This window comes from Nipponia nippon, unplaced genomic scaffold, assembly GCF_047370975.1.
Source record: "Nipponia nippon isolate SJK-2023a ecotype South Korea unplaced genomic scaffold, ASM4737097v1 scaffold_17, whole genome shotgun sequence".
Classification (NCBI taxonomy): Eukaryota; Metazoa; Chordata; class Aves; order Pelecaniformes; family Threskiornithidae; genus Nipponia; species Nipponia nippon.
The window spans coordinates 2,817,846-2,843,546 of record NW_028262333.1 but is presented as its reverse complement, the minus strand read 5'-3'; the positions used below and the strand labels follow the sequence as shown (position 1 = coordinate 2,843,546).

Below are 25,701 nucleotides of genomic sequence, written 5' to 3'. Positions count from 1 at the left end.
TTATTACCCAACATCCACGTTGACAGGTTGGTCCTCCCACCCCCTTCCTCCCCCCACCCCAAAAAAAGAAATGAAGAGGGGAAAAAAAGAAAGTAGGTGATGAAGCCGCAGCGCTGGTGTGCCGCAGCTCGGCAGCGTGGGGCTGGAGGTGGGGGACAGCCCAGGGCGGGGGGGGGGGGGGGGGGGGGGGGGATGTCCCAGGGCTCCTGGTCTTCCCTCTGTGGCCGTGGCACCGCTCCCGCAGCCCAAGGCACAGGGAAGAGATGGCTCCCGGCGAGCGCCGCGGCACAGAGCGGGCACTGGGTGCCGCGCTGGCTGCAGGCTGGTGTTTGAGCGAGCCCTTCGCAGGACCCCCCCAAGGGCAAGAGGGAGCCCCGCAGGGCCAAAACAAGCCCAGGATGTACAACAGGGGGTCGCGAGGGGCAAGAGTTGCCCCTTAAAGAGGGGAAGCGGCTGCACCGGTGCCCCCGCCACCTCGAGCCCTCCTGCACCTCTGCCCAGAGGGGACGGGGCATCTCCCCAAGCACCCACCATTTGCAGCCTCCTGCCCATCAGGTGCTGGGCACAGGCCTGGGTCCCCCTCGCTGCGGCACTGCGGGGCCGGTCCTCTGCACGGGGCCAGGGTGGAGGGCCCAGGTCCCGCATCTCGGCGGGATGCCATGGTGCTGCTGGCCATCCTGGCGGCGGGGATGCTCACCCCCCTGCACGCCGACCCTGCGCTCCCGGCGCTCTCCGGCCTGGCGGGGCACAGGCAAAGTGGGAAAAGTGTTTGAAAAGAGGGTCACGGTCCCACAGGCCACCGGGGAGGAGGTGGCTCCAGGCAGGAGGTGCACAGCTGAAAGTGTCGCTTAAAAAGCTCCAAAAATGCAAACACGGTTCAATAAAAGCCCCCCCTCCCCCCCGCCCTGTAAAACCCCAGCTGTAAAAAGTGGCAGCGTCTTGCAGCCGGCGCTTCCCCGGCTGCTGTGGGGGAGAGCAGCCAGCGGGGCTGGAGAGACCCGCGCAGGGACCCGTGCCCACGTCCCCAGCGCACGGGGCTTCTCTGGCACTGGGGAGGCTGGACGGGCCTGGCAGCAGGGCAGGCTTCATCCCCACCGCCAGCCGAGGTGAGGATGTGCCCTGGGCTCTGATGGCCGTCCCCAGGCAGATCCCCGGGCAGAGGGGGGACCGAGGTCCGTGGAGATCTTCCCAAGCGCCTCCAGCCACGGGGACAAGCGGCTCTCCACTGCAGGTGTGGTTGGCCCCAGTCTCTCCCATTTGAGATCTGTCCCAGTGCCCTGTGTGGCCACATCCTCCCAGCTCCGGGGCACCCACAGCATGGCAGCGGGGCAGAGAGGACAGGGCTGTGGTGAGCCGGGCTGAACACCCCCACCCTGGGCAGCCACGGGGACCCACGTGTGCACGGCCACAGGCTGGCTGGAGTGTGGCCGAGCCCTGGGCAAGCGAAGCGATGGCACCGTGATGCACCAGCGTCTCTCCAGCACCAGGAGCGACGCTGCTGCCTGGGGCACAAGCCAGGCCAGGGCTCAGGGGAGCCAGCAGCGACCTGCCCGTGCCCACCCTGAGCCATCACCAGACCTGTGCCATGGGCAGGAGATGCCTCGGGAGCAGCCGCCTCCGTCTGGAAGGAGTCACATGCTTCCTCATGCTACAAAAAGCCACCAAGCGCAGAGACGTGGCACCAGCCTCATGTCCCGGGACACCTCCATGGGGCCAGGCTGGCGGGGGGACCCCAGGCGGGCGGGAGGACCCCCGGCAAAGGAGACACTTTGCTCCAGCGTGCCGTGCTCCATCACCGCTCGCCCCAGGAGCCCTGCACACCGGCAGCGGGTATCTTGGGATGCCGGGGAAGGGATCCCTCCCCGTGGCACCCCTGCCCCGCCGGCACGGGCAGCGGCTCACTCCACAGCAGGGCCGGCGCGGGAGCAGCACCGGGGCCGCCGGACGTTTTGCAGCAGAGCCCGGAAGATGCTGGGCGGCCTCTTGGCCTCGCCTTTGCGGGGGGCTCCCTTCACGGAGCCGGTGCGGGTGCTCTGCGGGGTCACCACCACTTGCCGCCCGTGCTCCTCAATCTGCTTCTCCAGGTGCTTCTGGATGGCCATGCCCAGCACCTCCACCTCCATGGAGGCCCCATACACCTCCCACGTCATCCCCTTCTCGTCCCAGCTCACCTCCCGGATGGGCTCTGGAGCCTCCTCCGCCACCGTCCCCTTCACGTGCACCTCGGGGTATGAGGTCTGCGGGGACTTGGCCACCGGCGTCATGGGCCCAGTGGCCACCGAGCGGGTCTCCACGGGCATGGACACCTGCATCTCTGCGTCCTTCTTGGATGGCTCCAGGCGCAGCGGGGCAGCAGAGCCCAGCTCTCTCTTGGGGAAGGTGAAGGCAGCAGCCCCGCCCGGGGGGCTCATGGGGCTCAAGGCCACCGACACCAGGGACGCTCGGCTGTCCACTTGTGTCCCTGTGTCCTGCGTCCCGGCGTCCTGCGGTGGGGTCACCTCAAAGGAGTAGGACTCGCAGAGCAGCTTGGCTGTCCGGGGCTGCTGGCTGCTCCCGGCGTCCGTACCCTGGGCTGCGCTCCCCTCGGCTCTGCCCTGGCCCAGGGCGGCGGGGCTCGGCCCTGCCTCACTTCGGCCCCTGCTCCCCGCAGTGCTGGTGCCGGGGGGGTCCGCCGTGCCCCCCTGGGGGTGCTTGGGAGCCTCGCCACCCCCCAGCTGGGGTGCAGCACCCAGGGACTTCCCCGTGCCACCCTGGGGCCGCTCCTGACTTGGCAGTTCAGCTGCTCCAGCGCCCGCAGTGGGCTCCACGAATGCCACATGTTTGGCAGGAGCCGGCACGTTCCCCGTGTCCTTGCTGGACGCTTTGAGGCAGGGCTCGGGCAGGGGGGTAACGGGGGCTGCGTTCTTCTGGGCGCCGGGGCCCCCCATCCCAGTGGGATCGCAGGCAGGGGCAGCGCCGCTTGGTCCCCCGCAGCTCCCTGTCACTGTCGCCACGCTTGGCTCCACGCCGGGAAGCGTGCTGGGAGCCAGTCCTGTTGGCGATGGCACCTTCTTCTCCACCGCTGGGCCAGCTGCGGTGCCCTGGGCCTCCGGCTCAACCGCACAGCAGGTCCTCATGGCACGGCGCTCCGCGGCACAGCCAGAGCTGGGCAGGCACTCGCCTGCCGGTGGGCAGCCGGGGGAGCTGGCGCCAGGCTCGCAGGCGTCCTCGGCCCCGGCCTGGCAGCTCAGCAGCTGCAGCCCCTCGGGCTCCTTAGCGCTGCCCATGCCCGGGGAAGGCTTCTCCCATGCTAGTCCCGCCGCGGGTCTGCAAGAGAGAGGATGGGGCAGTGAGGGGGAGCAGCGCATGGACCCCCGGCCCCCCTCGGCTGCCAACGGTTTTTCTCTGTGCCACCCGTGACAACAGGTTGGCCGGCCGCCCAGGGAACACACCGGCCCCGGCACAGCCTTGCGTGGTGGCACCCGGTGCCCAGCCTCACGGGAAGGGAGGAACGGTGTTGGCTGCCTACCGTAAAAGCCAACCTTCCCCCGGCGCGGCTGGACCGGGAGCGGGATCCAGGCACTGCTACGGCTGCCGGAGCGGGGGGACGCGGCGCAGGCACCCCTGCGGAGAGAGCGGCAGCTGGAGCACAGCCCCGGGCACCAGGCTGAGAGCCCGTGGGGAGCTGGGCGCAGCGTGGGGTGGGAGCGAGCTCGGGCCCGGGGCTCGGGCTGCTGGGACCAGTGTTCCCGGAGCTGGGAGTGACGAGTGTCCCCTGGCCGTGGGAACCCCCAGCTCTGTGCCTACCCCCCATGTCGAGGGTGCATCGAGCTCCGGCCGTGCCGCGCAGAGCCGGCTGCAGGCAGGCACCCTGGCACAGCGAGGGGACACAGGCTGCCGTCACCCAACCGGCCCCAAACCCCCCCTGGCCCCGTGGGGCACCCCGTTAGCAGGAGCGTGGTGGGAAGCCCCGAGCTCTCCGGGAGCCCCCCAGCACTGCCAGTGCCAGCAAGTCCCCCCAGAGCTGGAAGCACACGCATCCTGCAGCCATAGGGCACTCCACGCCTCCGGCCGTGGTCACTCGTGGGGTCCGGAGAGGGCAGAGCCGAGCAGCCCCGGCTGGAGCCGAGCGTGTCCCCCCCAAGGGAAGCGGCCAGAGCAGGGACCAGGCTGGCCCCGACCCCCCGATCCCATCCCTGCCTTCCCACGCAGCACCCCGGTCCCGGGGGCACTGCGCCGCCCTGCACCCCGACCTGCCCTGACAGCACCCTGCGTCCTGAGGGGCCGTGGGTGCCCTGCCCGGCCCGGGGCTGGGCGTGCTGCCCCGGAGGAGCTGCTGCTCCACGGAGGAGCTACGAGCCCCGACACACGCGTGTGCACACGCACAGGCACGTGCACACGCACAGCCACGCGTGTGCACACGCACAGGCACGCACACGGCTACGGGCGCACCCGCACGCAACGGACACGCGTGTGCACGCCCCGCTCCCGGTTCCCCGACCCGAACCCCGCACAAAGCCGCCCCCCCCCCCGCCGCCGCCGCGGCCCGGGATGGGGGGGAATCCCCCCTCCCCGCCGCCGCCGCCCCCCAGCCCCGGGGGTACCGGTACCGGTACCGGTGCGGGCGGTGACGGCAGCGCCCGGTCCGGCCCCGCCACGTGCGCTCCGTTACCGGCGGCGACGAATCCTCCCGTCCCGTCCCGTCCCGTCCCGCTCCGCTCCGCTCGGCTCCGGCGCGGCGGCGGCAGCGGTGGCGGAGCATGCGTGGGGCGGCGGCGGCGGCGGCGGGGGCGGTACCGGTACCGCACCGCGCCCCGGGCCGCTCCCCCCCCCCCGCCTGCCGCCCGCCCCGCTGCTCCCGGGCCGCGGCGGGGAGGTGAGGGAGGGCCGGCTGCTGCGGCGGGGGGTCCCGGTACCACCACCACCCCCCGCCACCGGTGACATCGCTGTCACCCCACCGGCCCGCCCTGGGTGCGCCCCGCAGCCCCCCCGGCATCACCCCAGTATCCCCCAGGGATGGGCATCCCGGCACCCCCCCTCCCCCGGGCACAGCAGGGCTGGTACCGGGCTGCCCCGTGGGTCCCCGACCCTTAGCGTGGGTCCCGTGGGTCGGGGTGACAACGACCCGGAGCCCCGGTCTCCCTCCTACCTGGTGATGGAGACGGCAGCTTCCCTCCCGGGCATCACCGGGGAGGGGGGGGGCTGCACCCCAGCCGGCGCGAGGGACGGGGGACAACGTGCCACCGCGGCGGGGATGGAGGTGGGATCCCGCGCACCCCTCGCCCAAGGGTGGGGGAGGACGGGGAGGGGAGAACGTCCCCGTCTCCCTCCCGGCAGCGCTTGCCTCTGCTCCCGGGCTCAGGCTTTGTCTAACTCCTTCCCACGCACTCCCGCTCGCGCTGCGGGGGGGAAGGCGGCCTGCTCGCTTCACCTGCATCCCTGCATCCCCCCCAAAAAAACCCTCCAGCATCCCCCCAACCCCCCCCCCCCCCAGCTGCTCCCCATCACCCTATAGAATCAGGATCCCCTCCCTGCCCCGGGGATGTTGGCGCTGGGGCAGGAGGTATAGATCTATAGGGCCTGGGGGTGTGTGTGTGTGCTAACGTTAACCCCAAGACGGGGTTCCCCCGTCTTGGGGTTAACGTTAGCACACACACACCCCCCGACCCTATAGATCTATAGGGTGAGGCCTGGGCGATGGAGCTGGCACACCTGGTTGCTTGGAGACAAGGGAGGTTGGAAATGCTCCTTCCAGTAAACAGCCAGGCTGGAACAAAACCCCGAAGGCTAAAAATAGGGAGGCGGGATATGGAAATAAAATAAAATACATTGCTTTACCCCCCCATGTCACCGCTGGGCACCCCAATGATGGGGTGGATGGGGTGGGGGCGCATCGCTGCACCCATCGCTGCGTCCCATCCTCAAGGTGTTTGTCCCCACCCGTGGTCCTGCATGCCGGTCCCAGTCCCGCAGCATCGACTGGGCCCAGTTGCCTATTTGAACTGGGGGGGAAGCACGGTGTGGGTTTACATCCCACGCTGCCCCGTGTAGGATCAGACCCAAGCCTGGGCACAGACCCTGGCGGGGGCAAGGGTAGGATCAAGTCCTGGCAAAGTAGGGGAGCAAAATGTCCCCCATCCCCTGGCCCGGACGTTCCCGCGGGGCGGGGGGCTGCGGGGCCGCATCCTGCTGGCACTTGCTTCCACCTGCCGCTCTCAGCTCCGCCGGCAGCCGCTCTCCCCGTCCCCATTGGCATCTCAGCACCCAGCGCGTCCCCATCCCCGCCGGGGCTGGGTGGGGGGGTTGCGGGGAGCATCCTCCCCTCCCTGCGAGCAGCCTTCATCCCAAGCCGGCTGCCTCCTCCTCCTCCTCTCCCCACCCGGGTACCTCGGGGCTGGCAGGAGAACAATAGCGAGGAGGATGAGTAAGATGGTCCCCATTGCCTTGGCAACGCACTCCCGCGCTGCCGGCGCGCGAGGAGTCAGGCAGCTGCCTGAAAAGCGCATTCTCCCTTGGCGGAGGGGGCTGCCGGCGCAGGTAGCATGGCAGCCCCCTCCCTCGACGCCGTGGCCCACCTCCCACGCCGGCACGGGCAGCGCCACGTGAACGTGCCAGGCTCCCCCACAGCCGCCGGCGCCTGCACACACCGGTGCAGGCAGGCACACGCGCCCGGCACACGGCTCGGCCTAGGCTTGGCTTTGCGCCGTCCGGCTCGCCGGTGCCCGGTTGTGCCAGCGAGTGGTGGGATGCAGCCGAAAGGGTCTGGCCGGGGCATGTGCCCGCTCCGGGGCTGCCCGGTGGGAAGGCGATGGGTTTCCCGCGGCCGCTCACTGCTGCGCCGCCTTCACGCGCAGCCGCCCACGTTATCTGCAGGCAGGGAGGCCGGGCTCCGGAGCTGACGGGGTGCTGGCAAACGGGAGCGGCAGGAGATGCCCGGGGGCACCAGGCTGCCGTTGCCGACCGCAGCCGTGCATCCCACGCTGCCCCGGGGCCATGCTGCCAGTGACAGGACCCGCAGGGTGCCCAATGCTGTGAGAGCCTTGGGATGACACGGACGTTACTGGGAGATCCGAAAGCACCAAGCGCCCTAAAAAGAGCGCTGCCATCCCAGCTGCCTCGGCACGGAGGTGCTGGGGGGGACCCGATCCCTGCCAGCACCCCCTGCCCTGGCTGCCCCGAAACACAGCCCAGGTTGACCTGCCCCAGCTCTGCAGGCTGGGAGGGCACCACAGCTGGGACACCGCAGCCCGGTGGGCGAGCGCATCGCTTGGGATGCTCCTGGGTGCAGGTAGGGCCCCAGGTGCAGGCAGGGCCCCGGGTGCAGGCAGGGACATGGCCCCAGGGCCAGCTGGGGGACACAGGCAGGGAGACGGGGGCGCGGGGAGCCGCAGCCCCACTCCACGCTTCTCCATCCCTACCCAGCCCCGCGCGTGGGGCTCTGCCGGGCTCACCCCTGCCTGGCTCGGGGAGCGGGGAGCCTGAGCGGGCAGTGTCTACGGTACCACGGTGGCGGCTGGGACGGCCACGGCAGCGCCCAGGAGGATGCCATCCTTGGATGCATCCCGCAGGACAAGGGATGCAGGGGATGGCAGCTTTGCCAACCTCAGCTGCAGCCCAGCTGCTCGCACTGGAGCAGAAGAGTGCGGCTGGCGGCCACCCCCGACTCCTCATCCTAAACACCGGATACTCACCGCCCTAAACACACCCCAAAGCGGCGACCGTTGTTCCGAGCCTGAGGGCTCCCAGCCTCCTGTCCCCTCGCCCTTACTCTGAGGCTTTCGCCATGCTGCGGCCGCGCTGTTTGCGGTGCCACCGCGGCGAAGGCTGTGGCATGGCCGGCTGGTAGGAACCCGCTTTCCGTTCTGCGGTGATCTGGAATGGGTCTAGCTGAACGATTGCTGCTCACCTATTGCGACTAGATGCTTCTGCTTCAGAAGAGTCAAAGCCTTTCCTACAACGCCTCTGTGCCATTTGTGGTAAAAAGGCAGGGACTCTTCATTTCTTCTCTTTTCTTTCCCCAGGGTTCGTTTCAGCAGCTCAATCGGTGTCGATGAAGTAAAAGCCCTGGCTGCATTAATGCGCTGTAGTGGGTGAGTACAAGGGGAACGTAAAGTACGTGGTGACTTGGGCATGGGATGGGGCTGTGATACCGTGAGTCAGAAAAGCTCGTTAAATGCTTTGAAAATCAGAAGTGCTCTAGAAGTGCAGGATGTTCCTCTGGGCATGGATGTGCGAGGGCAAGGCTTGGCACGGATGTGCGAGGGCATGGCTTGCCGTGGCTGCCGAGCACGCCACCGGCAGCCCGGGATGTTCGTGTTAATCAGGGAGCATCAAGCATCGCGCCTCAGATGCAGTCTCTGTGCCTGGGTTGTCATGGATTCAGCTCTGGCTGGTGGTGTTGGTGGCAGGCTCGGGGTCCGTATCCCGTCCTGCCTTCGGCTCCGCTCCGCAGAGGCCGCCTGGCGCTGGGGGGAGCCATGCATGGCGTGGGGAAGCGGTGGGCCCTTGCCGGGATTCACCAGCAAGGTCACGATTGCCGCAGTCGCCTTCTCCGCCCGGGGAGCAGACAGACAACCTCTGTCTTCTTTACCTGGTCTTTTCCAGATGTTCCTTTTGGTGGTGCCATGGCGGGTGCGAGGATCGATCCGAGGAAATACTCAGTGAGTTCACTCCTCTCCTTCCCCCGCCAACGGCCCATAACTCACGCTCCATTTGCACAGCCCTTCCCCTCTGCACGTATCACAGCGATGCGCTCTGACAAGCGGAGGGAGAGCTTTGCCGTGAGTAACGCTCACCCAGCGACTGCGAAAAGCAGCTCGGGGTGGGGAGAGGGGTGGTGAACCCTGGTTTATGGGTGAGTGCATCTGGCCAGACGCACACCCAAGGAGCCTTGGAGCAGGGACGCTCCTGCCACTGCCTGCTGTGCTGGGAGATGGTGCAAATCAGCCAGGGCTTGGAAGGGCAGTGAGCAAAGGGACCAGGAGCTCACACATCTCTTTTTTTCCGATCCAGGGTCCCCAGCTGCTGTGAATGAACTCCCTGGAGACGTCAGGGTGTGCCCTGTACAGGCAGGGCAGGGCAGCTGCCGGATGCTGGACCGCAGCTCTGTGATTTTTCTTGGGGCTCGTAGTAACAACTGTTTTGTTGTTCTTGCACAGGAACGTGAGCTGGAGAAAATAACGAGGCATTTTACTGTAGAAATGGCCGAGAAGGGATTTATAGGTGAGAGCGGTTTTGTCCCCATTCTGTGAGCAGTGTGTGGCTTGCAGGCAGGGGAGCAGGCAGCGGCTGCCTGGCTGGGCAGGCACCGAGGCTGCCGCTCACTCGCTGCCCGTCGGCAGCGCTCGCTGCCCTGGTGCGCTGCTCTCCGTTCACTGCTTTGCTCTGCCTGCGCCGTGAGTTTGGAGCAGGGGGAGCCTCCTGCGGCGCTGGGCATGGCGGGGCCGGCCCCCGGGTGCTGCCGGGCAGGGGTCTCACCTGCACGTTACCTCCATTCCCACCGGCCTGCGCGGTCGCAGGGAGGAGCGAAGGTTTCTCCTGCCTCAGCGCGTGATAGAGCGGTGCTGATCCCAAGGCAAAGACCTTTAAGTTCCTTCTTTACTTGAAAGCGTTGGGAAGGGACACGGCAAAGACCCTGTGAAAGCCAAGGATGGTCACGCCTGAGGGCACTGGGGAGGCTCTGGGGCACGGGCAGTGCCACGCTTTGGTCAAGGGACTCCTTGGGGAGCCCAAGGACGTGACCAGCCTGCGGAAATCACCTGGCTGAGCACGTGCCGTTGGTGGGAGCGAAGCAATCAAATGGCAAAGGCAGGATTTCATAGATCTTTCTACCTCCGCAGGGCCTGGGATTGATGTGCTGGCCCCTGATGGGGAGCAGGAGATGTCCTGGGGAGCTGGCACCTGCACCCACACACTGGGGTACTGGGCGAGCTCCGACAGTGCTGGTTTGGAGCCCGGGATGCCGGGGGCACTGCGAGGGTTCGTGCCCAGAGGCCCTTGCCAGTGAGTTGCTTTAGGTTTAGCTGAGGCTTAGGGGAGGGTGAGGGAAGCTGAGGCCTGGGGAAAGTCCTCTCTAGAGGACCTGCACCCGGTGAGACCTTAACCCTTGCTCTCCCCATCCCGCCCTCGCAGGACATCGATGCCCAGGCGTCTGCGACAGGAGAGCCCATCAGCCAGGGAGGCATCCACGGGCGACACTCCGCCACCGGGCAGGGGGTCCTGCATGGCATTGAGACCTCCGTCACCAACACAGGCTCCATGGACTGCACCGGCCTGAGCCCCCGCTTCCCCGGCAAGACCTTTGCGCTGCAGGTGCGTGCTCAGCCCCACCACAGCTCTGGAGAGGACATTTCCTCGGGATCATTCTGCCCCTCCTTTCCAGGAGAGCTTTCAGGCTCAGTGCTGCCTGGACATGGTTTCCCAGATCCCTCCTCATGCCGTGGCAGCTGGCACTCCCTTGAGCAGTTTTTCAGACCCGATGCATGCGGAGGTCTGGGGATGCCGCGCTGCTCGCACCGCTTGCACCGCACAGGCGTTCCCAAGGTTTCTCTGTAGCCATCCTGTCTGAAGTTGCCCATAAAATGGAAGCTGCGGCTGACCCTCGTCTGTGCAGCAGGCAGAGCCGAGCGGTGGCAGGACACAGGGGGGTGGAGAGACCCAACCCCAGTGACAACGGTTTCTGTCACCTCCAAACCGGCCGCAGCGAGCCGTGACGTTACCCACGGCGAAGGTCCTGCTTGTGGGTGCAGCCCCCATCTCTTCTGGGTGCTCTCTGGGTCTGGCCCATGCTGGCCTGCCTTGCCCAGCGACCTGGGAGCTCAGTGGGACCCTGCGGGTGCCAGCCCTGCCTTTTCCCCTCTCCTCCCAGGAAGGACCGGTGAGGCTGCACCCCGAATCCTGTGTTCAGTTTTGGGCCAAGAAGGCCATGGAGGGGCTGGAGCGTGGCCAGAGCAGGGCAGCGAGGCTGGGGCAGGGGCTGGAGCACAAGGCTGGGGAGGAGCGGCTGGGGGAGCTGGGGGGGCTCAGCCTGGAGAAGAGGAGGCTGAGGGGAGTCCTCATCGCTCTCGGCAACTGCCTGAAAGGAGGCTGGAGCCGGGGGGGTCGGTCTCTTCTCCCCGGTAACAAGCGATGGGACGAGAGGGAACGGCCTCAAGCTGCGCCAGGGCAGGTTTGGGTTGGATATTAGGAAAAACTTCTTCCCCAAAGGGCTGTCAGGCCCTGGCCCAGGCTGCCCAGGGCAGGGGCTGAGTCCCCATCCCTGGGGGGATTTAAAAGCCAGGGAGATGTGGTGCTTGGGGACATGGGTTAGTGGTGGGCTTGGCAGTGCTGGGTTAACGGTTGGACTCGATGATCTTAAAGGTCTTTTCCAATCTAAACGATTCTGTGGTTCTCCGGTTCTGTTCTATGACCTTCCCCTCCCTGCAGCCCAGGCCCTGCTCACGCTGTGGTGAGATGCTTCCCCCTGCTGAGGCTCCAGGAGCTCCCGCTCCCGGCCGGGCACCGCTGCCCCGAGCCCCTGCCCGCTCTGCCCGCAGCTGCCCCTTTGCTGCTGAGGCCGCTGCTCTCCACAAGGGAGGAATAAACTGGAAACGGCACAGCTGAAGCCTCGCCTGCGGCCGGCACTTTGTGCTTTCCTCCGAGCGCTCGCTCCCCGACGCAGCTCCCGGCCGTGGGGAAGAGGCTTTGATCCGAGGCTGCACCCGGAGCTGCCGCCCGCAGTGCCCTCAGGATTGGCCCTGCCTTCTCTCATCCCTTCCCTATCCTTCTGCTTCGCTGATACGGCAGAGAACGAGAAGGCTGAAGTCCTTGGCTACTGTTTGCATAATTTTGCTGTGTTTGGGGGATGTTTTTGCAGTCTCAGGAACGAGCGTTGCTTTTAGGCGCTGTACCAAGCTGGCAAGCGCGTTGGGGCAGACGGTGCAAAATCATCTGTTCCTGTAAGAAGAGCTGAGCTTCCCCCACGGCCCTGCCGTGTGCTGGTGCCGTGGCAGCCGATCGCAGCCCCTCGGTGCGAGGTGCGGGAGGATTGCTCGGGTTGTGCCTAGCTGCAGCGTGGTGCCCGCCAAGGGACTGTGTTTCTCACTGGATCTGTTTTCTGTTGAAATCGGCTCTTAGAAGCTGAACATCGTGCTTGGAACATCACGTCCAGGAGCTCTGGAGGTGATAAAGACAGGCTGAGCCCATCCTTTATCCCACAGGCTCTGCTTTTCACAACCCTCTAACTAGCCAAGGAGATCTCTGTCCTTCCAATCCTAGTCTCCATCCAGCCAAAACATTCACCAAGAACCGCTAGACCAGGGGTTCCTATTTGTGTTTCTCAGCCCAAGCTCCTGAGAGGGGGCTCTTACCAGAGCCGCGGCTCAGTTTTCAGCGTTTGTCCCCACGACTTCCCTCTCCCCAAACCATCTCTGCTCCGGGGCTGCACACCATGAACTACCCGCACGAGTACGGAGCCCGCCACGTGTGTTGGGAGACAGACGGAGCCATTTACAATCCCAGAGGGATCGACCCCAAGGAGGTGGAAGATTACGAGCAGGTGAGTTGAGCCCAGTCAACCCAGCCCCTGTTCTCAGGGGGTGGTGGTCCGTGCCTGTCTCTGAAACGCCCACGGAGAAGGGGGTTGCCCCTCGCCTTCTGCAGAGTCCAGCCCTGAGGGCAGCGCTCGATGCTGCCAGGCTGGGCCCAGCAGGGCTCTCCCGCTCATTCCAGGGCCACGGCACCGTAGTCGGCTTCCCAAAAGCAGAGCCCTGTGACGGGATGATCCCCATCCCCGCCGTTCCTGAGAAGCAGCTCACGAGGGAGAACGCAGCCCGGGCGCAAGCAAAGGTACAGAGTGCTCGCGCCGCGCGTGCTCCCACCGGCCCCTGCGTCAGCGCGAGCACCAGCAGCCCAGCCCAACCTTTGCTTTTGGCGCTCAGCACCCCGGGGAGGTGTTGCATCGCTGCACCAACAGCTCACCCGCCGCGCCAGAGGGACAGAGCCCGAGGCAGAGGTGGCAGGTCACATAATTGAGGGGAAGAGGAAAGCCTGAGCCCTTCCCTTTGCTGGCAGGGAGCAAGGATTGTTGGAGTGACCTTGGCTGGCTCTCCTGGCATCCTCAGTCTTCATCGCTGTATCAGATCCTCCCCCCAGGGCAGGGGAGATGATATCCTCGAAGGTACCGGGTGTCACAGTGTTGACACTGAAAATCACAGGCAGCAGATAAGAGTGAACAAAGTCGGGGACTGCTATGAATACCAGCTTCTTCCCATCACTGTGGGCTCTAGGGACCAAAGGGACAGGGCGTGCTGGGACCTGGGACTCTGTCACACCAGATGTCTTTTGCAGCCTGAGCCTTTAATCATTCTGTGCGAAACACGAGGTCTGAGCTTTTGCTCATCCCGAACAGCTTCAGTGGGGAGGTGAGCACCCAGACCCCTGCCACCAGAAGTGGCCTGGTGGGGGGGATCCAGCAGCAGGGAAAGCAGCCTGCCGCTGGTTTCTCCTTTCCTTTCTTCTGCCAATCTCTCCTCTGCTCTGTTTGCACTCTCAGATCATTGCAGAAGCTGCCAACGGCCCCGCCACACCAGCAGCACACGAGATATTCCTGCAAAGAAACATCCCGGTCATCCCGGTATGTTCATCCCCACGCAGACGGGGAGATGGTGGGCTCGTGGCTATTAGGGCCATACGGTGTCGTCAGCTGTGCCGATGTGGATCCAGCTGGGCTCTGCCAGGCTCGGGGCTCAGGCAGCGTTGATGGTGCTGTCTCAGCCAGCCTGTTCCCTGCCTTGTCCCCATCTCCCAAGCGCATTTCAGGTGCTGGTTTCCCTTCTGAACCCTCCTGGTTCTTGGCTGCAGCAGAGATAGACCTTGGGGCTTCTGGCCAGCACCGAATGTCCCGTGGCCACTGATGGGCCAACAGCAAACCGTGCCACATCACCCGGGGTCGGAGCAGCCGGTGCCTCTGCTCAGAGGCAGTGCGGAGCCACCGTGGCTCTAGGATTCAGCCAATCCCAGTAACCTCAGGGCTCTCTCTGAGGACAGAGCCCAAGGGTACGGGGAAGGACCCAAGGCAGAGGAGGAGAGAGCCCCAGATGGGTCGTGGGTCTCGGGGTCACCCTAAGCTGTAAATCTGAAGCGTGTACTGCCCTTGGCAGGACGGGTATGTGAATGCAGGTGGTGTGACCGTATCCTTTGAGTGGCTAAGGAACCTGGACCACGTTAGCTACGGCCGCCTCAGCTTCAAGTACAAGCGGGAATCCAGCTACCACCTCCTGCAGGCAGTGCAGCACAGCCTGGAGCAGCGGTTTGGCAAGGCCAGAGGGGAAATCCCCATCGTCCCATCCCCAGCGTTCCAGGTCTGCATGACTGTAAGTGTCTACAACCATGGAAGGTTCTCCTGGCTCCCTTGTCCCACATTCCCAGACACTCCTGTCTGCCGTCCCAGTGCTGAAAGCTGAGCTCATGGCACACACGGAGCCCCCTGTGCCATCATCCCATTAGTGGAAGGGATGGAGATACCATGTGTGGTGGTACAGCCCTGCCATCTGAGGGTGCTGCTGGGTGCTGCAGGGAGTCCCTTGGGAGCCAAGCCATGTGCTGGAGCCGGCTGCAGAGGTGGCAAGCCAAGCTTAACCCACCAGTAGTGGTCTTGCACTGAGCAGAGGGGCTGCGTTTGATAAATGGGTTTGGGGGGGCCAACCTCTAGCCTCTCCCACAAAGGATCCACTTGTTCTCCCCATTAGGGTGCCTCAGAGAAGGACGTGGTGTATTCGGGACTGGCCTACACCATGGAGCAGTTGGCCAAGGTACCTCCACGCCCATCCCGGCTGTCGGGCCCCTCGCCTCGCTGCAGAGGCTCCGTGCTGTGGGTGCCCACCCACAGCACCCCATCACCACTCCCGGTGGGTCAGCACGAGGCCTGGGCTCATCTTCCCAGTGGTGGCTGTGTCCACACTTTGGGTACAGCCTCGTGCTCAGCAGTGTCCCTTGTTGCTGTTGGGTCCCTGTCCCTCTCTCCGTCCCCCTGAACCTGTGTTCCCCATTTCCAGGGTGGCTTAGATGAGCCAGTGGGTGCAGGGTGGGGCCGGCACCGCTGGGTGGGGGGGTCTCAAGCCACCCTTCGGGGACGCGGCTGCGTGCTGTGCTGGGTCTGTCCCCAGGTGAGTGCTGTGGGGCAGCAGTGGGAGAGCATCTCCAGACCCGCTCATAGATGGCTCCAGGTCTTACAGAACAGCCCGCTTGGTCATTTGGTATGGAGGTGACCTCTTCCCCTTCAGGTGCTCCTGAGGTGCTGCCTGCACCCTCCTCTCTGTGTCCTCTGCCCACCCCTCGGCCCCCAGACCCTCCCAGCACCCACCGGCCTCGCACCTCTCCTCTCTCTCTAGCAAACGACGACCGCGGCTGCAAGGTACAGCCTGGCCCTGGACCAGAGAACCGCTGCCTACCTGGAGGAGGTGTTCGCTCTGTACAATGAGGCTGGCTTCACCTACGGACACAGCACCCGGCAGGGTCACTGCCGGCCACGCGGTGAGGGTGACAGTCCTGCTGCGCAGGGGGACACCGCGTGCTGCACAGCGGGGACGCCCTGGTCTCTATAAAAGGTTGGTTTGAGCATGTTCTCTCTCTGCTGCCTGGCTCTCAGCTCTCCTGAGCTGGGGGCCGTCTTCCCCAACACCCCCTCTGGCCCCGCCGCTTTACAGCCTCCCGGGCACCGGAGGAAGCCATGCTGCTGCTGGTTTGGGTCTGCTCGCCCATGGCTGGCAGAATTGGACAAGGGAAGGAAAAAATGCAATTAGCGCTAGGGGAGGGGACAGCCCACGACACAGCCAGCCCCAGGAACAGCCGTCTCGGCCCATTTAATAGCGCGCGGTGGGCGCTACAAGCACTGCTGCAACTGGCGCAGACACGGGGAGCAGAGCCAGGGTGGGGATTTGCAGGCATCAGCAAACCTGTTGTGTGTCCATGCTGACTGCTGCAGCTTCGCTCTTTGCTGGCAAAGCCGGCGAGCCAGCACGGGTGGGGGATTTAAGCTGATATTCATGGCCGGGAGACTCAGCCCAGCTTCTCAGCCCAGCCTGTGCTGCAGTCAAGGGGCTGGAGGCTGGCTGGGGACCCAGGCTGGGTTGGTGGCCCTGCCCTGGGGGAGCTGGAGGCCCAAGGACTGCACTCTGGGGTGGGCACAGGACCCCCTGCCGTGGTGGACATCGCTTAGCGGTGTGTGGCAGCCACCTGCCCTTGAGGTGGTCACACTGCAGCTGAGCGAGCCACGGGTGCTAGCCATGTCCCCGGTCGCCTGAGGGGAGCAGGGTCAGGTAGGAAGGTGGGGACAGCAGAGGAGGGGCTCCCTTTTGCTCTGCGCTCCTGGAGGCACCTTACAAACACCAGCACACCCTGCTGCAGGGAGGACTGGGGGAAGCCTGCCCCCAGCACCCGAACCCCCTCTGCTAGCACAGCCAGCGCCTCCTGGGAGGGGACCGGTGCTTGAGCCCAGGACTGACTGGGTCTAGCCTTGTCTTGGCTCAGGGTCCCCAGCCCCAAAGGGCCCCCCGCATTCACCTGCAGACGCAAAGCACTGCAGCCAGCACGCAGGCAGGCGGCACGGGGACACCGCCTGCACCCCAGGCATCAGCCAGAGCATGGCTGGGAGCCCAGGGCACGGTGGCCTCAGAAGGACCCAGCCAGAAGGCGTCTGTCCCAGCCCCTCATTCCTCTTCCCAAAACTGCCCCTGCCACCAAAGCGCAGGGCCACCCCTCTCCCCAGGGAACCCACAACCAGGACCAGGGGGGCTACAGACGAGAGTTGGCTTTATTCACGGACACGGGGGCAGCTGTGTCACTGGCAGCTGCCCTCGTATTGCACATCCAGCGACGGGAGGCGGGGGGATATCCATGCCACGTCACAACATAGCGTCGGCACTACGGGACCTCAGGGAGGGTGCGGGCACCGTCACCACCCAGCAGGCTGGGGAGCGGGCTTGGGCACCAAGGGTTCACAAAGGCAAAAGACCCGTCCACCCATAGATAGAGATATATATATAAAAAAAAATAGTTCCACGATGACCAGAGCAGAACCACGGGGACACGCGTGCAAGCAAAATGTACAGCAGCCCGCGAGCAGGTAAACATGCTTCGTACGGACACAGACACGCTGGGACGCAGCCGGGGTTTATGGCGCTGGGAGGGATACAGAGCGATAAACCCGGGCTTCACGCACACACACACACACACACCAGCCCTTGCGGGCAGCGCCCGCGGCTCGGCCACGCGCCGGGGCTCGGGGGCTTGGACACGGCGGGTTTTTCTCACTGCTAGACATGGTACGGAGACATGGACGCAGTCCCTTGGAACGGAACTGGAGGAAGAACTTGTGAGCGAACAGGGCAGGGGCACCCCTGCTCCTCCCCGGCACGTGGGCACCGGCCAGGGCCGGCTGGGGAGGAGCAGGGGGCTACCGGCGGTTCGTTGTGCTGCTGGTGGAAGAGGCGAGGATGGGGATCCATTATGCCTCTGGCTCGTATTCCTGGTATTCCTCCTGTTGGATGGGGAAAGAAAGAGCCGGTGAGAGAGCTCAGGTGGGGCACGAAGCCCCTGTCCCCCCCAGCCCCCTGCCAGCCCGCCCGCGAGGCGGCAGGGCTGCGTGCCTGGGGCACCCGGGAGCAGGCAGGCTCCGGGCTTTGCTCCGGACAGCGATGGCCACCGGTGTGCCGAGCACTGGCACCCCGTGCCCTCCGCAGTGCCCTGCGCCCCGCTGCCACCCCGTCCCCTCACCTGTGGGGGCTCCTCGTAGTTCTCCCCCTCCGGCTCCAGCAGCGGCTCGACCAGCGGCTCCTCAACAGCCTCCTGGGCCACCTCCTCTGGCTGGGGGTGAACCGGGGGGGTCAGTCCCATGCACACAGTCCCCCACACAGCACCCACCCTCCCTGCCCCTGCCAGACACCAGCAACGCACCCGGGATGCTGGGGGCTCGGCGGGGGGTGGCTGGCAAGGGCACCCCGGGCACACACCAGCCCACCTAGCTGGGAGGTGACAGGCAGGGGTCCACGGGAGCAGGGCCTGGGTGTGCGCATCCCTGCACCGCTCCCAGCCCTGGCCCCAGGTGGGTGATGGGCGCTGGCACCGTGTGGGCCCTGTGGGCTCCAGGCACCGGCGGGGCCGCGGGAGCATCCTGCATCCCTGGCAGGGGAGGGTGGTGCTGGGTAACCCCTCCCCGGGGCTGGCAGAGCAGCTGGCAGGAAGGAAAGGAGGGCGGCCGATCCCCCCCGTGCAGCAGCGGTGGTGGCGGTGGCCTCATTTCTTCAGCTGATGCTATTTTGGGCTAAGCTGGAAGCCAGCGGCTCATGGGGACGGCGAGATGCGAAGCCGCTGCCCCTCCCTGCCCCTCCGTTCCCGCAGCTGTCAAGTCACCTCGCAGCCACTGGAGCGATGCGCTGCCGGCCCCGCGCCGCCGGCCGCCATGCAAGAGCCCACACACATACACGTCCGCAGCGGCCACGCACACAGCCGACACGCTCGCAGCAGCAACATCTGCCTGCCCTGGGCACAGGCAGAGCAGCTTGGGACCCTCGGGGTCCCTCCCGCGGGGCTGGGGAGCAGCCGAGGGGCTCCCTGCCAAGCCTGGGGACGTGCCAGCCTCCCCGCGGGCATGGCAGTGGCCGGGGGGGTCTCACCTTCAGGTCCGCAGGGAACTCCTCCTTCTTCACCAGCCCGGTGGCCGCCGCGATGTTGCCAGCGCCCGAGAACGCTGCTTCGCCCAGCTGGGACGCCTGCTCCTTCGCTTTCTCAGCCACTGCAAGAGCCGGGGGTGCCCATCAGTGCCCCACCATGCCAGGGAGGGGTGAACAGCCACGGCTCCATGCCCCGCACCACCCAGGGGGTGCTGGTGGGGAGTTGCTGGGCAGGATCAGGCCCTCCCCGCTTCCCTGCCCGGGCGCTGGGGAGGGGAGGGGGCCGGGACGCTGCTCTGCAGCTGGGCAGGGAGTGTGAGCAGCCGCCGCAAATCCTTCGTTGCGGGCCTTGTTATATAAGAGGCTTTCGCCGGGTGACATCAGCCCCTCAATTAGCCTCCGATCTCGTTAGCGCGGCCACACTCTCGGGGCCAGAGGGTACCGTGGCGGGGAGCCAGAGGGGACCGTACCTGAGGTGACGCCTTGCACCACGCCTTGGGTTTTACTCCCTGGGGGTAGAAAGAGACAGAGATGGGGTTAGAGGGGCCAGCAGCTGGGCTCTGCCACGTGCCGTGCCCAGGACCCTGGCAGGGCTCTGCGAGCCGGGGCAGCATCCTGCCCGCACCCCAGCCCGGCCATGCCGGGGGGCCCAGCACCCGCCTGGCTCCCCGCAAAGCTCCTCCAGTCCCTGCAGGAGCCTGGGCTGGGGCAGCACAGGGCCACCGCCGCATGCCAGGTAGGGCAGAGACCCCAAGGCCCAGCGCCGTGCCGGGGCACAGCCGGGCAGGGTGAACTCCGGCCGTGCCACTGAGCAAAGCCTCCCGCAGGAGCCAGGATCCATATCCAAAGCTGGTGCCAGCATGGCACGGGAAGCTCCACGGCCAGAGCGGCCCGGGGCCGGGTGCTGCCACGGGCCATGCTGACCCTGCCAGGCTCCCTTCGGGCAGAGCGACACCACCTGCAGATGCCAGGGCACTCCACGGGATGGGAGCGGGGTGTCTGCAGGGGCTGCGCAGCTCCTGCAGGCTGGGGCCTCGGGGCGCCCCTTGAGCTGCTGGATCCCCTTCCAGCGCACGCCCCCCTGGGCAGGGTGGGGGTCCAGGGCAGCCCCAGCCCTGCGCCCTCCCTCCCGCTGCAGGCAGGGGTGGCCTCAGCTCCCTCCCCAAGCCCCAGCCGGGCACGCAGCCTGCCCGGGAGCTGCCTCCTCCCCGCCAGCGATGTCTTCCAGGACTTGGCCCTGAACAGACCCCGGCCCCAGGGGCAGCACAGAGGGACCCCCCCGGCCGCTGGCTGGGTGCAGAGGCGATGCCAGCAGAGCCGTGGCGTGGGACACGCTCCAGGGCACGGCCTCTCCGAGGGGGACAAACGTGTCCCCAGCCTCCCTGCTCCCGGCCGGGCACATCCCAGCACGGGGATCACCACCTCCATCGCGGTCCCTCTGCGCTCCTGCCCTAGAGCATCCTCGGGGACCAGCCCCGGCCCTGCCCCTGCCCAATCCTCCTGCCTGCACATACCCTGTGGGCAGGGGGCGGGCAGGGCATTGCGGGCACCGGCCCCTCTGCCCCGGGGCACCCCGCCGGCGGGTGGTCGTGGCGGGGAAGGGGCAGGGGCAGGCAGGGGAGAGGGGAGCGGGGCCGGGGGACCGGTGGGGACGGCGGCGGGGTGGGCAGGAGGACCCAAGGGCAAACGCAGGAGCAGGCAAGGGCAGGCAGAGGGGGCGGGCAGGGGACGGGCAGGGATCTGCCGGGGGGGCAGGCAGGCCGAGCCGGCCCTTACCGACATAGAGGACCCCCTCCTTGGTCTTCTCGGCGGCCTCGGCCACCCCCTGCTTGGTCTTCTCGGCGGCGGCGACCACCCCCTCCTTGGCCTTGGACAAGCCCTTCATGAACACCTCCATGGCGGCTCTGCGGGGAGAGGCCGCACGGCTTCACCCCGCCCCGGCCCCCCCCGGCCCCGCTCCCGCTCCCGCCCCGCGCATCCCCGCCCATCCCCGCACCCCCGCTCCCGCCGCCCGCCCGCCCCCGGCCCCGCTCCCGCCGCCCGCCCGACCTGGCTTCGCTAACGGCGGGGACCGGGGCGGGGAGGGGGGGGCCGGGCCGGGCCGGGCCGGGCTGCGGCGGGGCGGGCTCAGTGCGGCTGTGCCGGGGCCGCGCTGCGCCGCGCTGCGCCGTGAGGAGCGGGGGGGACCGGGCTGAGCCGGGCCCGGCGGTGCGGAGCCCTGCCCGGCCGCCCCCGCCCCGCCCCGCGCCGCTCGGCACCCCCGGGACGGGGCCCGGCGCGTCGCACCTCGGCCCCGTCCCCATCCCATCCCACGCTGTCCCCCCGCTGTCCTGTCCCGGTCCCCATCACGTCCCATCTCCATCCCACCCTCTCCCTGCCCCATCTCCTGATCCCACCCCGTCCTGATCCCATCTCATCCTGATCCCATCCCTTCCTGATCCCATCTCGTCCTGATCCCATCTCGTCCTGATCCCATCCCATCCTGATCCCATCCCGTCCTGATCCCATCCCGTCCTGATCCCATCTTGTCCTGATCCTATCCCATCCTGATCCCATCCCATCCTGATCCCATCTCATCCTGATCCCATCCCGTCCTGATCCCATCCCGTCCTGATCCCATCCCATCCTGATTCCATCTCGTCCTGATCCCATCTCATCCTGATCCCATCCCGTCCTGATCCCATCCTGTCCTGATCCCACCCCATCCTGATCCCATCCCATCCTGATCCCATCCCCTCCCCTCTACAGGCTGTCCCCATCCCATCCTGTCCCCGTCCCACCCTCTCCACGTTCTACCCCGTCCCTACGCCATTCCCATCCTCCATCCCATCCCGATCCCATCCCCTCCTCATCATGTCCTCTTCCCACCTCATCCCACTCCATTCCCATCCCACCCTGTCCCCACCCCATCCAATTCTGATCCCATCCCCTCCCCATCACATCCCACGCTCTCCCCATCCCATTCCATTCCTATCCCATGTTATTCCCATCCCACCCTCCCCATCCCATCCCATCCCCACCTCCAATCCTGATGCTCTCCCTCCCTCTGTACCATCCTGCCCTCCCCCATCTTGATCCCACCCCACACCGTCCCCAGCTTACCCCATCCCACCCCCCCATCCTGATCCCATCCCACCCTGACCCCCCACCCTCATCCCCCAGCTCCCTGCTCTAGGGGGGGATCCCCCAGCTCCCCAGCAGGGCAGGCCTGGCACCCCCTCCCCACCAGCCCACCCTCCCACCCCACCAGCTGCAGCTGGGACGGCTGCCTCATCCCGCCCGCCTGTGGGCACTTAAGAGCCAGGGGCGGCTGGGTGGGAGCCCGTACTGGTCAGGATGGCTACTGGGGAGCAGGTGAGTGCTTGCCCTGTGGGCTGGGCCTGGCAGCCCTGCCATCCCCACCATTCCCTGGGGGCTCCCGGCTGTGGGATCCATGTCATGGGGTGGGGGTGGCCGTGGGGGCTCCTCAGGGCTGTCACTGCTTCCCCAGCGGAGGCAAGAGGAGCGGCGGCGGCGGAGGGCTCAGCAGCAAGAGCTGCTCCTGGCAGAGACCCTGGGCAAGCACCCCCTGCAGAACAGGTATGGGGGGGCCCGGCCTTGGGCAGCCTCTCCCAGTGCTGGGAGGGGGGTGCTGGGGCTGGAGGGGGGCTCCAGCATGGCTGACACACCACACCCCCCCCAATCTCCCCTTCCTCCCCAGGTGGGCACTGTGGTTCTTCAAGAACGACAAGAGCAAGATGTGGCAGGCAAACCTGCGCCTCGTCACCAAGTTCAGCACTGTGGAGGACTTCTGGGCGTGAGTGTCGCACGGGTGGGCGACGTGCCCCCTCCAGAGAGGCCCCGGTGGGGGGTCTGGGCCAGAGGAGGGTGCTGGGGGTCCCTGAGGCACCTCTTCTTACCTGCTTCTGTGTCTTGTCTCTGCCCGGCGCAGGCTGTACAGCCACATCCAGCTCGCCAGCAAGCTCACCTCTGGCTGCGACTACTCCCTCTTCAAGGTGCGACACCCCCTCCGCCGCAGCCCCTTCTCAGAGCCTGCAGCACCCAGCGTTACGGGGGCACGCTGGTGCCGGTGGGGCTGGCAGGGTGCCCTGGCCGCGGGGAGGGGGGGAAGCTGGGCTGGGTGCTCACAGCTCCCCGAGCCGGCTCTGGCCGGGTGCTTGGTGTCCCTGACCACCCCCTTGCCCGTCCCTAGGACGGCATCGAGCCCATGTGGGAGGACAACCAGAACAAGCGTGGTGGGCGCTGGCTCATCACCCTGGCCAAGCAGCAGCGGCACACCGAGCTGGACCGTTTCTGGCTGGAGACGGTGAGTGCGGCCCCGCTTGGGCTGGCCCGCGGGATCCTGGCAGCCGAGCCCCAGCGGGGACGGTCCTGGGCTCCCCTTCTCCTCCCGGCAGCTGCTGTGCCTCATCGGGGAGATGTTTGATGAGTACAGCGATGAGGTGTGTGGGGCCGTCATCAACATCCGCGCCAAGGGGGACAAGATTGCCATCTGGACGCGGGAAGCAGAGAACCGGGAAGGGGTCACCCACATCGGGTAACACAGCTTTGTTGGGGGGCTGTGCGGGGCCAGGTTTGGGGGGAATGGGGGTCCCTGGGCAGGGGGCCGGTGGGAGAAGCGATCCTGCCCCGTTCACGCAGCTCCTTCCCTTCTCCAGGCGCGTCTACAAGGAGCACCTGGGCCTGTCGCAGAAGGTGGCCATTGGGTACCAAGCCCACGCGGACACGGCCACCAAGAGCGGCTCCCTCACCAAGACCAAGTTTGTGGTGTGACTGCGGGGGGAGCGGGGTGCTGCCCGCGGGGTCCCCCTGTCCCTTCCCACAATGAATGGCTGCAGCTGAGCACCGTCTGCGTGTCTGGGGCTGGGTCAGGTCTCCGGCACCCTGGGGTGGCTCTTGCTTGGGGGAGGGGGGTGTCTCCTGGGAGGGGGATGATGCGTTGCCGCGTCCTGCACCCACCGGCTGAGTGAGTGGGGCCGAGAGCACAGAGCTGTCATCGCCCGGGCATCGCTGTGGGCTTGGGGCTCTGCATGCGTCCCCCTGCCTCCCCCAGTGCCTGGGACCAGTGTCCCTCTCCCTGGGGCTGCGGGGGTGTCCCTCTGCTCTGGGGGACCCTGGATGGTCCCCCAGGAGGACGCTGGGCTCTGTCCTCCCCTGGCGAAGGCACGGGCACAGCTCGCTGTCCTGGGAGCCTGGGTGTGGGAGGGGGTACCAGAGCCCAGCTCCTCTAGGTTGGCTCAGCCTGGGGACCTGGTTCCCATCTCTCCCAAGCCCCTGCACCTCAGTGGGACACGGGGCTGCCTTCTCGGGAAGACCAGCCGAGGGCTGCCCACCTCGGGTGGTGTTTGCTCACATCCCCTCCCATGGGCACCTGCAGCACAGGTATGAAGCTTATTTGCTTCCCAAGGGTTTACTGGTGCCGGACCTGCAGATTCACATCCCCAGCCCATTGAGCCCTGGGAGTTTGCTGGCTCCTCCTTTCCACGGCTCACATCCTCTGCTGTCCCTCCTGGCTGTCCTGGCCCTGGCTGCAGAGCGGCCCCCTTACTCCTTCTCCCTGATTCAGCTCAGCCCATGCTGTGCCCTTTAATCTTTTATTTGTGTTTTTGCTTGTTGGGTCTGTCCTTCCCCCCTGCCTCTTCAGGTTCTTGAGGGGGAGCTGCCCGCTCACCTCCTGACAGTGCTGCCTGCACTTCTGGCCTCCCTGCAGCCCTCCTCCATCCCCTCCCGGAGCACCTGGGCAGCTCCAGCTCAGCCCAGGGCTGCACCCTGTCCAGGGCAGCTCCTCCAGCCCATCTGTGCCTCCCTGCAAGCCCAGAACCGGGGCCACTCGTCCCCCACTGCTGCGTGGTGCCTGTGCTGCTGGGGCTGCTGCCTGCACCTGGGGTTTGCAGGGAGCTGGCCCTGCAGGACAGAGCCTGGACTATGTCTCTGCTATTGCAGTTGGTTGAGGCATGTCCAGCCACCGCTCTGCAGGCAGGCGGTGCGGCCATGGCACCCCGGGCCCTTCGGTCCCTGCAGTGCAGCCCCCTGGGCTTCGCTGGAGCGTGCTGAGCTCTGCCCTGTTCAGGGCCGCTGCCATGGCTCCACAGAGACGCATCCTGGGACTCGGTTGCCCTTCTCCAAGGCCACCAGCCCTGCAGCTCTGCCTGCAGCCTGCCTGCCCTTCGCCACTCGCCCCGTGCCAGGCACGCCAGGGGTGAGAGATGCTGCCAGAGAAGGGAGGTCGGAGCTCATCCCTGGCACGCAGCGTACCGGGCCCTGTCCCCGTGTCCTTGTGTCACGTGCTGGCCCTGGGCTGCTTCTCTGCGCAGGTAGAAGGGGGACAGGACCCTGCTGCCTGTAGGGCAACTGGGGCATGGGTGCTGCGGGCCGTGCTGGCCCCATGGCCGGCGGCAGGGAGAGGGGCCCAGAGGCATGGGGGTGGCTGTACCCCCAAGCCTGGGGTGCCTGCAGGCGGGGGACCCGGGGGGTTCTGAAGAGGGGACCCGGGCGCAGGGTCCGCCTGCCCCGGCTGGGGCTGGGGGCTGCAGCCTGCCCTGCCTGCGGTCGGTCCGGACCGGCAGCGCGTGCCAAAAGGCGGGCAGCCCGGCTGCTGCCTGCACTGCCTGCCCCTCGCCACGCGATGGTGCCGCTCGCCCGGCCTTGGCCAGCTCCGACACGGCAGGGCTGGCACCCTGCCCTGCCTGCAGTGGGATGCCGTCCTGCCTGCAGTGGGGGGGGGACACACGACAGAGCTGCCCAGAGGCAGGCAGGAGCCACGCGTGGGGCGCGGGTTGTGGGGCTGGAGGAGTGCGTGGGGTGCCCAGACCTCCATCCAACGCACCCTTAATGCCCCCCCCCAGCAGTGGCAGTGCAAAGGGGGCGTCCCTCTGTCCGTCCCTCTGTCACTCCAACCCACTCCTCTGCCTGGCGTGGCCCCCCCATCGCCCCCCCCCGGCCAAGGTTACCGGGGGGGGTTGGTGGCGGAGGCTGCCAGGGTTCATTGCCATCCACGTGCAGCCGCGGTGGGATTTCATTTGATCGGAAAAGTAATAGGGGCCATTTATCTCCGTGGCTTTATGGGCTCCTGGTA

General features: G+C 66.7%; 4 protein-coding genes across 6 annotated transcripts; 2 read left to right on the top strand and 2 right to left on the bottom strand.

Moving 5' to 3' along the window:
* Positions 1 to 179: 179 nt before the first annotated feature.
* Positions 180 to 5,329, bottom strand: GPRIN1 (G protein regulated inducer of neurite outgrowth 1). Of its 3 annotated transcripts, none has more exons than XM_087753985.1 (3): positions 5,129 to 5,329; positions 3,509 to 3,603; positions 180 to 3,306 (listed from the first exon to the last, which is right to left on the bottom strand). In XM_087753985.1, exon 3 carries the CDS (start codon positions 3,264 to 3,266, stop codon positions 1,899 to 1,901), a length of 1,368 nt encoding a protein of 455 aa, XP_087610111.1. In that variant the 5' UTR covers positions 3,267 to 3,306; positions 3,509 to 3,603; positions 5,129 to 5,329; the 3' UTR covers positions 180 to 1,898. The 3 variants fall into 3 exon arrangements, with proteins under 3 accessions (XP_087610111.1, XP_087610113.1, XP_087610114.1); XM_087753987.1 differs by lacking the exon at positions 5,129 to 5,329 and adding an exon at positions 4,652 to 4,743; XM_087753988.1 differs by lacking the exon at positions 5,129 to 5,329 and adding an exon at positions 4,590 to 4,713.
* A 2,433-nt stretch (positions 5,330 to 7,762) lies between these two features.
* On the top strand, positions 7,763 to 16,174 carry LOC104018988 (glutamate dehydrogenase 1, mitochondrial-like). The gene is made up of 13 exons (XM_087754198.1): positions 7,763 to 7,821; positions 8,001 to 8,065; positions 8,584 to 8,639; positions 9,138 to 9,201; positions 9,819 to 9,904; positions 10,111 to 10,291; positions 12,381 to 12,514; positions 12,688 to 12,804; positions 13,511 to 13,591; positions 14,118 to 14,330; positions 14,706 to 14,768; positions 15,348 to 15,489; positions 16,146 to 16,174. Exons 1-13 carry the CDS (start codon positions 7,763 to 7,765, stop codon positions 16,172 to 16,174), a joined length of 1,290 nt encoding a protein of 429 aa, XP_087610324.1.
* Positions 16,175 to 16,750: 576 nt separating this feature from the next.
* Positions 16,751 to 20,780, bottom strand: SNCB (synuclein beta). Its single transcript, XM_087753962.1, has 6 exons — positions 20,676 to 20,780; positions 20,403 to 20,530; positions 19,097 to 19,135; positions 18,630 to 18,748; positions 17,731 to 17,820; positions 16,751 to 17,494 (listed from the first exon to the last, which is right to left on the bottom strand). The coding sequence occupies exons 2-6, from the start codon at positions 20,521 to 20,523 to the stop codon at positions 17,462 to 17,464; spliced, it is 402 nt and encodes a 133-aa protein (XP_087610088.1). The 5' UTR covers positions 20,524 to 20,530; positions 20,676 to 20,780; the 3' UTR covers positions 16,751 to 17,461.
* Positions 20,781 to 21,871: 1,091 nt separating this feature from the next.
* Positions 21,872 to 23,468, top strand: EIF4E1B (eukaryotic translation initiation factor 4E family member 1B). The gene is made up of 7 exons (XM_087753926.1): positions 21,872 to 21,980; positions 22,117 to 22,205; positions 22,327 to 22,422; positions 22,558 to 22,621; positions 22,819 to 22,932; positions 23,024 to 23,163; positions 23,285 to 23,468. Exons 1-7 carry the CDS (start codon positions 21,963 to 21,965, stop codon positions 23,397 to 23,399), a joined length of 636 nt encoding a protein of 211 aa, XP_087610052.1. The 5' UTR covers positions 21,872 to 21,962; the 3' UTR covers positions 23,400 to 23,468.
* Positions 23,469 to 25,701: the final 2,233 nt, after the last annotated feature.